General features: G+C 33.2%; 1 protein-coding gene across 1 annotated transcript; it reads left to right on the forward strand.

Moving 5' to 3' along the window:
• The first annotated feature begins 1,697 nt into the window (after positions 1 to 1,697).
• On the forward strand, positions 1,698 to 14,223 carry LOC127135403 (uncharacterized). The gene is made up of 15 exons (XM_051062129.1): positions 1,698 to 1,864; positions 3,687 to 4,226; positions 4,339 to 4,615; positions 5,516 to 5,814; positions 7,150 to 7,332; positions 7,821 to 8,576; positions 8,848 to 8,942; positions 9,036 to 9,095; positions 9,207 to 9,295; positions 10,232 to 10,783; positions 11,366 to 11,440; positions 11,730 to 11,800; positions 11,886 to 11,943; positions 12,565 to 12,814; positions 13,184 to 14,223. Exons 2-15 carry the CDS (start codon positions 3,814 to 3,816, stop codon positions 13,873 to 13,875), a joined length of 3,870 nt encoding a protein of 1,289 aa, XP_050918086.1. The 5' UTR covers positions 1,698 to 1,864; positions 3,687 to 3,813; the 3' UTR covers positions 13,876 to 14,223.
• The last annotated feature ends 1,153 nt before the right edge of the window (positions 14,224 to 15,376 follow it).

Below are 15,376 nucleotides of genomic sequence, written 5' to 3' on the forward strand. Positions count from 1 at the left end.
ATATATCATCTTTGTTTCTTTTTTTTAATTATTAAAATATTAAATTTATTTTATCACTCTCTTTATTTTTTATTATAAATGATTTTTTTTTAAATTTATTAAATAATTAATATACAATGATTATTTAATTTTATTAAATGATTAACATCTCTTTGTTTTTAAGATGAGTTTAGTTGAAATACACGAACAGTGTAAAAAGATTTTACACCATCAGTTAATAATAGACGTTGAATATTGAAATAAATTTGACTTTTATTTTAAAAACTTATAAAGTAATACAAACGGATGATGATGATGAATTGATAGTGTAAAACTTTTTATACTGACAGTGTATAATAATTAATCTTTTTAAGATTTTAAAATTTATTGAATAAATAATATATGAATTATTCAATGAATTTGAAAAATAAAATTTCTTTATAATAAAGAATAAAGAGAATATTTTAAGAAATATTTTTATTTAATTATATTTTTGTTAATTATTTTTCATATTATTTAATATTTTTTCTTAATAAATAACAATTAAAAATAATTTTAATAAAATTGTAATTAATACTACTAAATCGATACTAAGAATTTAGATTGGTTTTTATTAAAATCAAAATTTAAAAAAGAATATAGAAAATAATAATTTTATAACTTTTTTTAAAACTTTTAATAATACAATGAACCATTTACCTATGTATAAACAAAACAAAATCTTTTTCATGAATATCACGCTAAATTGACGTTAATATACAAAGCCCCTTAATTTATACACAAATGTAGACAATAAACCCCCCAAGAAATCTATTCTTTTTTTTGATTAGTGAAAACAAATCTACTTATAATTATTAATTTTGTTTAATAACTAAAGAAAATTTAAATTTTGCTATGAATAAAGAAAAATATAAATTCTGCTATAAAAATGGGAAATCTAAATATTATGGTAATTTTATACATTTATGGTATTTATAAAAAAAGTATAGATAGAATGATCCATTTAAAAAAGAATATAGGAAATACAATTTTATTACATTTTTTAATTTTGAATAATACAATGAATCATTTATCCATGTATAAAAAAAATACTTTTCAAGAATATTACTTTCCTTAATTACCCGAAGAAATCTATTTTTTTAAGTTAATAGAATTCTACTTGTAAAAATAAAATTTTAATTTCATTATAAATAAAAGAAAATTTTAAATTTTGCTATAAAAAAAGAAAAATCTGAATTTTATGGTAACTTTAGTATATTTATGATATTATTGTAGAAAAAATATTTATGGTATTTATAAAAAATGTATACACACAGACATATATGGTAGAGGCTATAGAAAAATTTATGTATACTCTTATTTTCTTTTTGGGAATTCAAAATCCACGTATATCCTAACGAGGATTATTTAATAAAGTAATTAAACGAGTTTTGCTAAAAATTAAATAAATAAATACAACCGTAAAAGATCTGCAATATACTTTTCATAAATATTAGTCTAAAAAATTCATGAAAATAATCTATAATGATAAATTATGATAATTATTAATTATTACCAAGTTCGTATTTATAGCATAGCATAACATAATCACATGTAACTATGCCATTATACGTATTGATTTTTGTATTGACGAAAACACCCTTTGTAAAACATTGATTTTAAATTTACAAAATTACATAGCCATGGGTAAAACCGTAATATAAACTCGGCCCAATACATTGCCGATCAAAACACCAGAGGCTCCTTTCGTCCACCATGGCTTCGTACGAACTTGGATTTGAAGCTTCAAGCAAAATCAAATTTTAACACGTTCTTCAATTTTTCCCCAATTTTCAAAATTCGTTCTGCTATTTTCAAATTCAATAACACCATTGCAAGATTCGAGGTATATTTTATGTGCTTGTTTGTTTTATCATATCAATTTCGAGCTTGCTTTTGTTTCGTTCATTTTTCAATTTCAACTTCTAGGGTTTTGATTTTGTAATTGGGAATGGTTTTTAGCTTTATCAGGATAGTTTGTGGTTAAATTCTTTGTTTCTTTTTGTATTGATTATATCCTTAGGGTTTATTCATGTTCTTAATTCTCTCTATTTTTTTTATTAATATTTGATTTTAACTTTTGAACTGAGATTTAGGAAGTAGAGGTTGGATAGTATCTGCTTGCACAAAGTAAGCTAAAACGTGTGCAACCGAAGTTATGTTGTTGATAGAATCATGATTTAATTTGATTTGGTTTTCTATCAAAGTAATTTATATACTGAAATTTAAGATAAGAAGAAAAGCTTAAGCTTGAGGTTCAACAGGAGGACTGGGATTTTTTTAAATATTGTGTGGTCATTCCATGTTATGATGGCAAATGATGCAATATTCAGAGGAGAAGAACGTAAATACGTAATAGAAAAATAGACTGATCTTAGTGCAAGTTTGGTTCTGCAGTGACAGAAATGATTTTGAATGAATTGATTTTACTAAATTAATTTTACTTAGAAGTGTGAGTTGAATGTTAAGTGATTTATGATTGGATACATTTGAATAAAAGTGAGTTGAATGATATATTCCAACGTAAAAATCATGTTTAGATTCAAAAGTTGCAAATCATAGTTTCAAGTTAGAATCATTTTTACACATTCAGAATCAATTCTAGCTGTGCCAAACGTGGAACCAAACATAGGCCTACATTTAGTGTAGGAAGGAAAATCTGTAACCAATAGTGTGCTGCATGTTTTCTTATGGGCTCACAAATTCAGGTAGTAACACTCAAATGTTTTGATGGGTTCATTTTTACAGTGAATGTTGGGAATGTTTATAGTTTCTAGATAATGAAATATTTGTTGTCGTGAGATTGGCTACCTGTTTTTTTTTTTTTTTGTTGGGAAGATGATAATGAAGTCTAGTTAATGGGGCCAGGGCTTGTGTTTGAAATTCAGATGATAGTAAGTTGTATTAATTGGCATTAGAAATTGAAACCGTAAATGGTTGTAGCGATAAGTTTTTGAAGTGGAGACATTAAGTTGTAGAAGTATTTGGTTTGAATATAGTTTGTTGTTGACGAAATCTTTATAGCATTTGTCATAATAATAATGTAGATTTCGTCTTGATGCTGCAATGAGCATTTATGTCTATTAAACTTCATTTTTGTATGGTATCATTGTCAGACTCTTGTAAGCCAAGTTCGGTTGTGTATGAATATGATTTATATTTACAATCAATGCGACTTGCTTGAGATTTGAGAAGTTGCATCAAGTTTTATTTTTTTCATTCAATAATATTCTGTTTCAAAAGATTTCTACATTTATATCTAAAAGGGCTTCTAATGGTGCCAATAAGACTAGAGATAACTGTATCACATCTAATAACCCCCCCCCCTAAAATGGACTTTTTTTGGTCAAAATATTTCATTGTTTCTTAATTAACCTGTAACCTAGATATTAGATAGCTCATTTCAACATAGTACAGGCCCATTATGCTATGAAGTCTTTGCATTATCAGTCTTGAGGGTATATTCTATTAAAATGAAAATTTGTCCTAGATGTTAACTTTGAAATTGAAATGGTGCATTATACAGAAAGCTGATAGTTTGATATAAGAATGAGGACCAGGTCCCATATAGAGCTGAACCTCTCAACCCTTATATTTAGTGTCCAAATGGATATCTCTACATCATATCCAATGGAGTTTGATTTCTGTTATTATTTTGATCCTTTCAGGTACACGTTGTCCAATTGTTCCCTTGCAAATCAGATTTGCCCTTTATGTGCTGTAGTATCACATCTGTGTAATGCAACACTCTTTGCTCTGTATTTTTTGTTCAAATGATGTGGGGAAATTAGTGCAATGGCAGCATCCACCAAGTTTGACGTATCTTCCACCAGCCCAGATAGACCTTTGTACACTGGCCAGCGAGGATCCCACGTAGCTGCTTCAATAGATAGATCAGGTAGCTTTCGTGAGAGCATAGAAAATCCAATTCTGTCTTCTCTTCCAAACATGTCAAGAAGCAGTTCTTCAGCAACCCAAGGGGATGTGATGAGCTTCTTCAGTTGTGTGCGTTTTGATCCAAAGTTAGTTGCTTTAGATCATAAGTCTAATCGTCCAATGGATTATAAACGCCATGTCAGTGCTGCTCTTGGCATTTCACCGGATGAATCTCCATCCAGTTATGCAAAAGGCAAGCAATTGACATCCGTAGTACCAGAAGATATCAAAAGACTCAGGGATGGGTTACATGCTAACTTTAGGAGGGCAAGGTAGTTCTTTGAATGTTCTTTTACTTGTATTGAAGTTTTAGCTGTTTAATAACATTGCACCACTCAACATGCATTGAAATTAGCTGTTTAATATCATTGTACAACTCAACAGGGACCGTGCTAAAATGTTCAGTGAAGCCTTATCTAGATTCAACAAAGATTTTCCAAATATAACTTCAAAGAAGAGATCTAGAGCAGACAATTTTTCTACTGACCGTTCCAGTTTTACATTAAGTGATCGGCCAGTCTTGGGCCCCAGCATAGGTAAGGTTGGAGTTCATGGTCATGCAGTCATAGGCAGTTTTGAACATGACCAGCAAAAGTTGGAAGAAAGAACCAAAAATGCTGTTCCAAACAAGCGCACTAGAACTTCTTTGGTTGATGTCAAGGTATGTGCATTGGTTTTCTTTGTAGCTTGCTTGCTGGTATTAACGCTATTTCTCGGATTTTTTGCCCCCTAATGTTATATCTCTAGTTTCTTACTGCTCTCAACTTAATACTGCCTGCCCAGCAAGTCATAAATTCCCAGCGGTTCGGTAGATATATATTTACGTGACATGAAGCCTGTTTTATGTTTGTCTTAACATAGTTGCCAACTAGAACACTTCACTTATGTTATTTGGTGGAGATACCACTGTGTAAAAATCTATTATAGAGTTATGAGATTCATTCTTATGCACTGTCGGTGTAATTTGTTTTACACATGCATCAAAACAAATCACACTATGCTGTTACTTTGCTATGTTAGTTCCTACAATATCTCTAAAAATGTTAAATGGTGAGATGAGATTGGATGCGGGTATAAAAAATTTTACATCGATTTCTTAAAATATTTTTATTTATGTTTATTAAATAAACGTAGTTCACCCTTAAGCATGTATCTATGTCAGTAATGAACTTTGTCTTACTATGTATTGCATTGCATCTATGAGTTTCCAAAATGGGTCGGTTTGGTTCCCTTCTTATAATTTGCTTTTTCCGTTTAGAATTTGAAATGACAAACTTGTTTTGCAAACTTTTTTCTTATTTTCTTGTTTTTAAAACTAAAAACTAAAAAATGGTTTTTCAAAACTATTTTTCAAAATAGTTCTTAAAAACTGAATGCAACACAATCAAAGAAGCACACCCTTTTATTTTACATCTTTATGTTTGAGTATGGCATGCGAGTATGTCCTGTGGCTTTACAACTTTCTTTGCACGACTCTTTATATGGATAGTCAGATTCCATATTAACTTGGTATGCTTCAAACTCTGTTGAGTAAAACTTACTTGGGCTTGTTTAATTCTAGATGGATGTGCGGACAAATTCACTCGTCAGGTCATCTGGGATTGTAGATAGAGAGAAGGATATCGTACGAGTTGCTAATAATGGTACAATTCAAGGTGAGGAACGAACTTTTCCGATTGGAGGCGATGGTTGGGAAAAGTCTAAAACGAGGAAGAAGCGTTCTGGCATCAAACCCGATGGGTCTCTGAGCACCGCATTGGCAAAACCTGTTAACATTTTCCAGGAAACTAAGCAAGGAATGCAACAAAGACTAGCTACTGATGCTCGGTCAAAACTGAGTAACGACTCTCATTCTTTCAGGTATGAATGCATTTGTGTGCATTTATTCACGTATAAACAAATTATTAGCTTGTATATGCTCCCTTGGTTTGGTTCTATATAATAAATTATTATTTAGCATAATGATAAATAAATTAATTCGTGATCTTTATATCTGGAAATGAAAGTTTTGGTAAAATATTAAGATGATATATATGGAGAAGATTTAAATCTTACCTTTTCCAATTTATTTATTAGCTATAAATTTTATGCCTTAGTATCCATGAATAGATTATTATATAGTTTTGGACTTCAAGTATGGGAAAAGTTTCAGTGATTGTTCTCGGGATTAAAGTGTTCCTTGTCTAAATTCCACTGCAGGCAGGGCAGGTTGTAGTATTTCCTCATTGTCAATATACCAATCACGTTTAACTACTAATTAAATCTTTATTCCTTATATCATACTCCCTCCATTCCACAACAATTAACCTATTTGCAAAAAATAACTGTCCATTAATAGATTCACACTTTCAATTTTATAGGTGATATTAATTATATTTATCCAATTGTACCATTTAATTAATACTGCATTCTCCACTCACGATTCAATGTATTCTACTTTGCATTTATGGCAGTAATGGTAAATGCACAATACTTGATAGGGTTAATTTGGTAAGTTATTATTGTCTCTATTTTAATTATATATATTTTTATAATATGTGAAATTGTCAAATAGGTCGATTATTTTGGGATGGAGGGAGTGTTATCTAATGCACAAATGTAAAATTAAATAATAATTGTATAATTAGTTGAACAGTTTGTCAACAATTGTTAATTTTGGTTTAGATTCAATGTACTTATAGGCATTTTCTTTTATCATTCAATATAAAACATTTTTAGTTTGAAAATGTAATTTTTAAATTACATTTTTCCTATTATTAATTATATTGGCAATTTTTTACTGGTGCTATACTCATATAATACCAAATAATAAGTTGACCAAATTACATAAACATTTGATATAATAAAAATTACCAAATAAGGTTTAGGATGTATACAACGCACTCATTCTACCAATGGTAATTTGTTGGATTCTCTTCCTTTCACGGACAAAATGCAATACTGAAAAAATAAAAAAATAAAAGAGAGCTGTTGTGGTTTTTTCCATTTATATTGTTAATGGTGAAAGGCTTCAAACCCATCTTTATATATAAATAGATATTGTTGTGAGGGATTATGCTCTCTGATTTTAAGGATCTTCAATGGAAGATGTCATGTAACAGTTTTTTTATTTTTCTTAAAAAACAAATTCCTGTTGGTTATCTTTATAGTGTAGGCTATGCTATGTATATAATATTTTTATGTATATTTTTCTAGGTCGGGCCTTTCTAATGTAACTGCTGGAGGTGGAAAATCAGACGGCGTCTCTCAACAAGTTGGGTTGGGCACACGTGTCTCTACTCCTAGGAATGATGCCGATAGCAACTCTGCTATTAATGATAGGCGGGATCGTCCTGTTAATTCAGACAAAGAAAGGATGAATTTCAGAGCCACTAACAAGTAAGCACTTAAGAGCCTTTTTATTTATTGCTTTCACAAAGAAAACTTTCTTTTATCCTTAGCAGCCTTTTTCTCCACTTTATGTTCACATTTCCTGTTCCGTGCTTTTGTGGGGTTGTTCATTTGCTCCATTTCCGTCTATTTGTTGATTTTTATTAACTGTGATTAGCATTCATAGTTACCTTCGTTGTGTTTTTATTCTTTAATTGATTAGGTGTTTTGGATTAAGTAACTGCTTTAGGATAAGAATAAGTGCCTGGCTTCATGTTTTTAAAGAGGTTTACGTTAGAAATTTGTTGAAGGATAGGGTGACTTTGCTATGTGGATGTTGATAAGTCCTAGTTGTATACTTTTCCTTTATATTTCTTAAATGATGATCTCTGTTTTCTTTTCCTCTTTACTCTTCTCTGTCTTGATAATTTTTTATACATATATTCTATAATTGATACTAATTGATTTAGTCTTTGCATTTTTTTTTGTATACCCAGGGCAACTGTCCGTGATGAATTTAATTCAACTAGCCCTAATTCAAGTGCAAAATTAAATACATCTGTTCGGGCACCACGATCAGGTTCAGGAGTTGCTTCCAAGCTGTCACCAGTTATCCACAGAGCAACTGTTCCTAATGATTGGGAATTATCTAACTGTAGCATTACCACCAAGCCCCCTGCTGGTGTTGGCACAAGCAATAGAAAACGTGCAGCATCAGCACGATCATCTTCTCCACCTGTTGTCCCCTGGCAGAGGCCACAAAAGAGCTCCCGCACTGCCAGAAGAGCAAGTTTTGTTCCCGCTGTTTCGAGTAATGATGATTCCCCTGCTTTGGATTCTGTATCTGATGCATCTGGCAGTGATCTTGGGTTAGGTGTTGCCAAACGTTTGTCTGGCGGTTCTCCCCAGCAAATAAGATTAAAAGGGGATCCATCATCTTCAGCTGCCTTATCTGAAAGTGAAGAGTCAGGGGTTGCTGAGATGAAACCTAAAGACAAGGGCAGGAAACCGGATGAGATAGACCAGAAAGCTGGACAAAATGTTCAAAAGGTTTCTAACATGGTCCCTCCAACAAAAAGAAATAAACTTGTATCCAAGGAAGAACATGGAGACGGTGTTCGGAGGCAAGGAAGGACAGGCCGGAATTTTCCTGCTACAAGGTCATTGACGCCAATGACATCTGAGAAGCTTGGGAACATAGGGACTGTAAAGCAACTCAGAAGTTCAAGACTTGGATTTGAGAAGAGTGAAAGGTTAGAATCCTTCTTCTAAATCATTACTACAGCCAAAGGAGCCTGTTTTTTGTGTTAAAAAAAAGAAAATATGCCTTTATAATTAAAGATCTATTTTAAGTTATAAAAGTTATGCAAGTTTTTTCCTCTCAAGCTAAGCACAATAGCTTTTGTAACATGCTCTGAAGAAAGTATCATGGACTTGTTTTTTTAAAGCTTAAATCAATGGACCCTAGGCTATTTGGCAATTTATTTGGGCACAGGCTAAAATCTTATTATGAAATCCATGCAGCAAGGCAGGCCGGCCACCAACCAGGAAACTTTCTGATCGGAAGGCATATGCTCGTCAAAAGCACTCAGCTATTAGTGCATCACCAGATTTCCTTGGTACTGTTAAAGTGTCAATAAAAAAATATTGAAGTGAATTTTGCAATTGGAATATATACACATTATTATTCACTTTTGGTTTCATTGGTTTAGTTGGGCCAGAAGATGGACATGAAGAGCTATTGGCTGCTGTAAAGGGTCTTATCAACTCTGGTATCAATCTTTCTAAATACTATGTGATACTTTGTTTTTGACAGAATCTAAATGTGATACCTAAATACTTACTATGTGATGGAGTAGTTCTGATTTTTCTTATTGCTGCAGGTCGTGCTTTTTCTAGCCAATTTTGGAGGCAGATGGAGCCTTTCTTTGGCTTAATAATTGAGGAGGATGTTGCTTACTGGAAACAAAAGGTGTCAATCCTTATTTTGTTAGTGATTATCAGCGACAGTTATTGTTACTATTCTTTGTAAGAGTTTGTGCTGGGTCAAATGTCAGCATGACTCTTATCTCCCTTATCCATGTTTAGAGTTTTCACATTTAAGAAAAGGGCACAATACAACAGTGCTTCAGATTTGTGTCTTCTATTCATGATATTATTGCACTTAGGTAGCCTTTGGTTGACTATTTATTTATTGATAAAAGGTAGCCTTTGGTTGATAATTTATAACTTAGAATTTAGTTTTTAATATAAATAAATACATGTTTCTTTTGTCTTGAATCTCTTGAATTGGACAAATGTTAGGATCCTAAAAACCGATGGTAGTTGCAGAGAAGCAAATGACAGGATAAATTTGAGTAAAGGCTGTTTATTATATATTGAAAGGATTTACAGTAGATTCAAGAATCTCACTGCCACAGAGCAATGCTCCTACGGAAAGAAAGGATAGTTAGTTAGAGGAGCGAGAAGGTAGAATGGGTGGATTTATTATATAGAGGGTTGAAAGATAGAGAAGAGGCATCTTTGGGGAGATAATTTGTGTAGTGGACAGAGAATATTGTTCTCTGTAGGAGCTTGGCTCTGTGGGCATTAGGGTATTCATCCTTTTGCGGTTATCTTTCATTTATATGAATAATACACTACTTTTCCAGTATTTGTGCCTTTTTGTCCATTTCTTCTGTATTCAGTGAGTTGTAGTGATATGGGTACGCAACAGTGTGTATATATATTTTATATTTATGCCGTATACATAATATTTTATAATTTGATATATATTAAAAATTTCTTCAGTTCTTTTATAATTAGTTGTTAGTTATGATAATAGCATGATATAGTTGACTGGTTTCTTAGACATACCTGTTGTTGAATTATTTATTTGAACTTCTGTAATAATTCATTCATCTTTCAGATAAATCTTGAGTCAAGCGGATTGATGCCAACTCCAGTTTCTTCAAATATAGATGATTATGAAGCTGCTGCTAATGGGGTTGGGTTGATGGTTTGTGGAAGAGATATTGGACCTGATGCTCAAAGGGGTGCTGGAATTGTTAGTGAACAATTGCAATCATCAAAAGGGGATTGTAATGTAATTCCCCTTTGTCAAAGGCTGCTATCGGCTTTAATTTCAGAGGAGGGTTGCAGTGGAAGTGAAAATCTCAATTTTGATGCATATGATACTCAATTTGAGACAAATGGAGAATTGGAACTGAACCATTTAGATAACAGCTCACTAGCTAATTATAACTTCACCAGTCATTCTGCCTGCAATGGTTATAGGACAACTCAGAAGCCAGAGCATGATGATACTAGAAATGATGTAGAAGATATTCCATCCAACGGGTTGCGCTCAAGCCAGAAGTCACCTATCGTAACCTCTTCAGAGTTGGAATATGATGCCTTGGATATAAATGACAAGCTTCTCTTGGAGCTTCAGAGCATTGGAATTTCCCCAGAACCTGTGGTAAGTCACTTTCTAATAACTTCTGTGCTATTTTTCTTGACATCTCATAGTGAGGAGATATGAGTATTATCAGGTTTAATTGAACTGTATTTATTCTAGTTTATTCTGCTACACTTTCAGTAGACCACTGATAAAAAAACCTAATGGTTTGTTTTTTTCAAGAAGTTCTGTCTGTTATTATTAAGGCAAGATTACACCAGATGTCCTTTAAGTTATTTTTTTGTTACAGGTTGATACTTTAAGTTTTTTTTGTAACTACTTGGTCCTTTAGGGTGATTTCTACATTCTTTTTCTCACATTTTGAACATTTAGAAATGTGTGACTGTTGTATTTCTGGTTGCACTTCATCATATTTATACCATTCAAAATAATTGCATTCACAATGAGCACATTCACTCGGTTAAAAAAGGGTAACAGCACACATGTTTGGTAACTTAAAGGACCATGTTGTTACATAAAAACATAAAGGACCAACCAGTTACAAAAAAATAATTTAAAAGATCTCTGGTGTAATTTTGCCTATTATTAAATATTGTATGTTTTTGTAATATTTATTTTCTTTTTCTCTTCTATTTTTTCTAGCCTGAAATATCGCAAACTGATGATGAAGGAATATTTGACGATATCACTAGGTTAGAAGAGAATTATCAAAGACAGGTACTTACTGATGCTGAAGCTAAGTTATAACGTACTAGTAATAATTGGTAGTCATCTAAATGTTTTATTGCCCATATTGTTTTATCAGCTATATAATTGTTTTTTAAAAAGTGGATATTTAAATTTTGCTTTCCAAATTCATGTTAATATGCAGATTAGAATTTTTTCTAAGCAACATAAATCAGGCTTACAACTCACATCTGATTTATAAATTTGATTCTGAACTTTATGGATGTAATGTTGATATTATGTAATTGATGTTGTAATTTTATTTTCATGTACACCATAGGTTTACAAGAAGAAATGCTTGCTAGAAGGGTTATTAAAATCTGCTTCAGTGACCAAAGAATGTCAAGAAAAGTAATTGCACTCCCATTTATGCCCTGATAATCTTCTGAATTTAAACTTTTGTTGCTCACTGTTGATATAAAATTTTGATTAACAGGGATTTTGAAGTACGCGCTCTAGACAAACTCGTTGTAATGGCTTATGAGAAATACATGGTAACCTTCTTAACGTTCAATATTCTTTTTTGTATTAGACCAGATTTACAGTTTTCAAATGATTTTTTGCACTCCAACCTAGTCAATTAACCCCAAGACCAAAAGTTTATCACAATGGTTGAAAGGGGATCTTTGCATTGGACTGGTGGGTATTGGGTAGTATAGACAGAGTGAAGACATGGTCTAACTTTGATTATTCAAGTATGCAGCGGGAAATAAAACAAGGAACACATAATATGCAGGGCGCTTTGTTGAATAGTGTGGGTAGCCCTAAATGAATCTGCTGGAATGTATCAGATGTGTTGGTGATCTCAATCTCCTTGTCTGACTTGTGTGGATTGTTGACGTTATGGAAACCTACCATTTGCAACAGGAATAACCAACCCTCAACCATGATTACACTATTTCTTTAAATTCAGACTTGTGACCCGTTTGACCTATTATTTTAATGTTTTATTAGAGAAATCAAAATCCATACTCTGCCTGATTATGTTATTAAAATTGTTTGAGAGTAAGAGTTGAACATCCATAGCAAAATATAGATGCCATCATTTTTGAAAATGCTCATGATTTTATATTTAGGTTTCATTGCAGAGTAAATTGACAATAATTGGTTGGCAGGCTTGTCGGGGTCGTAATCCCTCAGGTGGGAGAAATACAAGCAGCAAAGTGGCCAAGCAAGCTGCATTGGGATTTGTTAAAAGGACATTGGAGCGGTACCATCAATTTGAAGATACAGGCAAGAGCTGCTTCAACGAGCCTTTATTCAAGGATATGTTCTTAGCTGCTTCTTCCCAACGGCTAGTAGATGGCATGGAGGTTGAGTCCGCAAAACCACATGCTTCTTCCCGTTATCTGGAAGCAAGAACAGGTGTCTTATTCATTATCTTGAATAAATTGTCTAATCTATTATTTTGTATCTTGTGTTTTCTATTACCATCTTAGCCAAAATCTCAACGGGACCTTTAAATTAAGCTTGCTTGTGCATTCCCTTGTCTACTCTCCCTGTCTGTCTTCCCAATGAAATACTGCTACTAAGGAAAAAAAGTAATGCCAGCTAAGAGAGTCAACTTCCGACTGAGAGGCGTCCTTTTTTTTAGCTGTCGGTATTTTACTTAGTACAGGATTGGGGACATAGGGAAGGGACGAATGATTTGAATCCTTCATTGCCTGAACTGTTACATGTAGGGTTCTTTTCTTCGGATTTTTATTTTTAATTTGTATGTATTTCATTCCGCAGGTTCCATTAGTTCACGGAGGAGCCCTGCACAATTTAGTCCGAACATGAATAATCACGATGTCAATTTATCAGATATTTTTCCTGTTATAAATAATTCATCTGAACAAACTAGTGGGAAGGAAGATCTTTGGTCAAACAGGGGGAAGAAAAGGGAATTGTCCCTTGATGATGTTGGCGCTTCAAGTGCTCCATCGGGCATTAGAGGTTCTCTATCAAGCAGCACAAAAGGAAAGAGAAGTGAAAGAGACAGAGATGGAAAAGGGCAGAGCAGAGAAGTGTTATCCAGAAACGGAACTACCAAAGCCGGTAGGCCCGCATTATCTAATACTAAAGGAGAAAGGAAACCAAAATCAAAGCCTAAGCAAAAAGCAGGGCAGCATTCAGTTTCTGTTAATGGCCTCCTTGGCAAGCTATCTGACCAACCTAAACCAGCACTGCCATCTGTTTCAAAATCAAATGAAATGTCTACCAATAGCAATGCCAAGGAAAAGAATGAGTCTACCGCGGGTGAAGATGAACATGAGGCTATAGATTTGTCCAACCTGCAACTACCTGGAATGGATGTACTTGATGGCCAAGGTCAGGATATTGGTTCGTGGTTGAATATTGATGATGATGGATTGCAAGATGATGGGTTTATGGGCCTTGAAATTCCCATGGATGACCTTTCAGACTTGAACATGATGGTTTGAAACAGCTTTCTATGTACATTACATACCAATGACAGGAAACAAAGTACTTTAAGTAATGACTAGTTGCAGGAGACGGTCTTATGGCTAATCCTGTCCTTAATTAGGTTATATAGATTCTTTGGTAGGTTACCCTCCCCAAGTTTTTTGAGTGGCTTTCAGCTGTTTCGGATTTTGTTCGTCTTGAAGTTCATGACTTACAGTGTAAAAATCTTTTTGTTCAAGTAAAATTTAGTATTCCCAGTGATTATAAGTTAGCAAACACTGTATCCTGGTTGTAGCTCTTATAGATCAGAGAACAAGGCCTTTGTACATACATTTAATATTTTAATAAAATCAGCTTTTCATTTACTGAGATGACTCCCACCCACCACACACACGCACACACACACACGCACACACCAAGTTTTTGCTTTGGTATTTTGCAGATGAAGCTGTCAAGCAGTTTGCCATGCTTCGCTTGGTGCCCATTCAGAATCTTCCTGGAGGCTTTCAGGAAAAATTGATGACTCTGTAAATATGATTCTTGTGTTTCATCAAATAACGAGTACTGTTTGTTTTTTCTCTGTCTAGTTGCTGTCCTCCTTATGATACATGTATATGGACAGATTCTTGTAATCTATCATTCATTGTTCAGATCATGGAAAGTATGTAATCTAGAATTCCAGATTCACTTTGAAAAATAATAAAAACTAAAACAAGAATCTGTATGTAAAAGTTGTGCCCAGGAACTTCTGATGTCATTCCAGTTGATCTTACTGCTATTTCTTTAGTTGGGTGAGTAACTACATCTAATAATTGCAGGGCATCGAAGGAAACTTACTTCAAATGTTACAGATACGATCCTCCTTTTTGAGAAATTAATTTGCAGATGAGTTTTATTATCAAACAAATGGAATTGAACTATTCCTTTTTACATAGGTAAGTAAGCTTTGAATCTTTCTTGGCTTTCCTGACATTTTATTCGAGTTCTTATCTCTGTGGTTATATATTGGAAGTTGCTTCTCGCCTCTATGTTCTAAGAAACCGATACCTTTTTTTTGTGACAATTTTCCCTCTCACCGAAAGGATTTGTCCAGACAGTGTTTGTGTGGGTTACATATTTGGATGAGATTTGTCCGAATGTACATTTTTTGAAGTTTTCAAAAGCAGAGTTTTTACAAACTTTCAATCTTCACCTCTCTCACTCGAACACACTCTCATTCCACTCTCTCTCTCCCAAGCATTTCCAATTTAATACTCACTCGAACTATCCACACACTATTTTGGCAAAACAAAATACCACTAAATGTTATGCGACTTACAATAATTTGCTTTTATTTTTTTTCCTGCTCTTTTCTTCTTCTGTGTATTGGTTTTGTCCTGATGTATACTTTTAGATGTTTTAAAACTCAAGAAAAGTAATTGTTGGAAATTCTGCCTTAATTGCTGTCCACCCCCTGCCGCCTTATTGCGACACGTGGGTTGCCTCCGCTGCAGTCTCCGACACCTTGTGTTGGGTGTG

Source organism: Lathyrus oleraceus, chromosome 1 (genome assembly GCF_024323335.1).
Source record: "Lathyrus oleraceus cultivar Zhongwan6 chromosome 1, CAAS_Psat_ZW6_1.0, whole genome shotgun sequence".
Lineage (NCBI taxonomy): Eukaryota > Viridiplantae > Streptophyta > Magnoliopsida > Fabales > Fabaceae > Lathyrus > Lathyrus oleraceus.

Coding starts and splice junctions, on each gene's coding strand:
- LOC127135403 (XM_051062129.1), top strand. CDS start 3,814: ATGGCAGCATCCACCAAGTTTGACGTATCTTCCACCAGCCCAGATAGA. Junction 11,441..11,729: donor AAGAGAATTATCAAAGACAG/GTACTTACTGAT, acceptor TGTACACCATAG/GTTTACAAGAAGAAATGCTT. Junction 11,801..11,885: donor ACCAAAGAATGTCAAGAAAA/GTAATTGCACTC, acceptor TTTGATTAACAG/GGATTTTGAAGTACGCGCTC.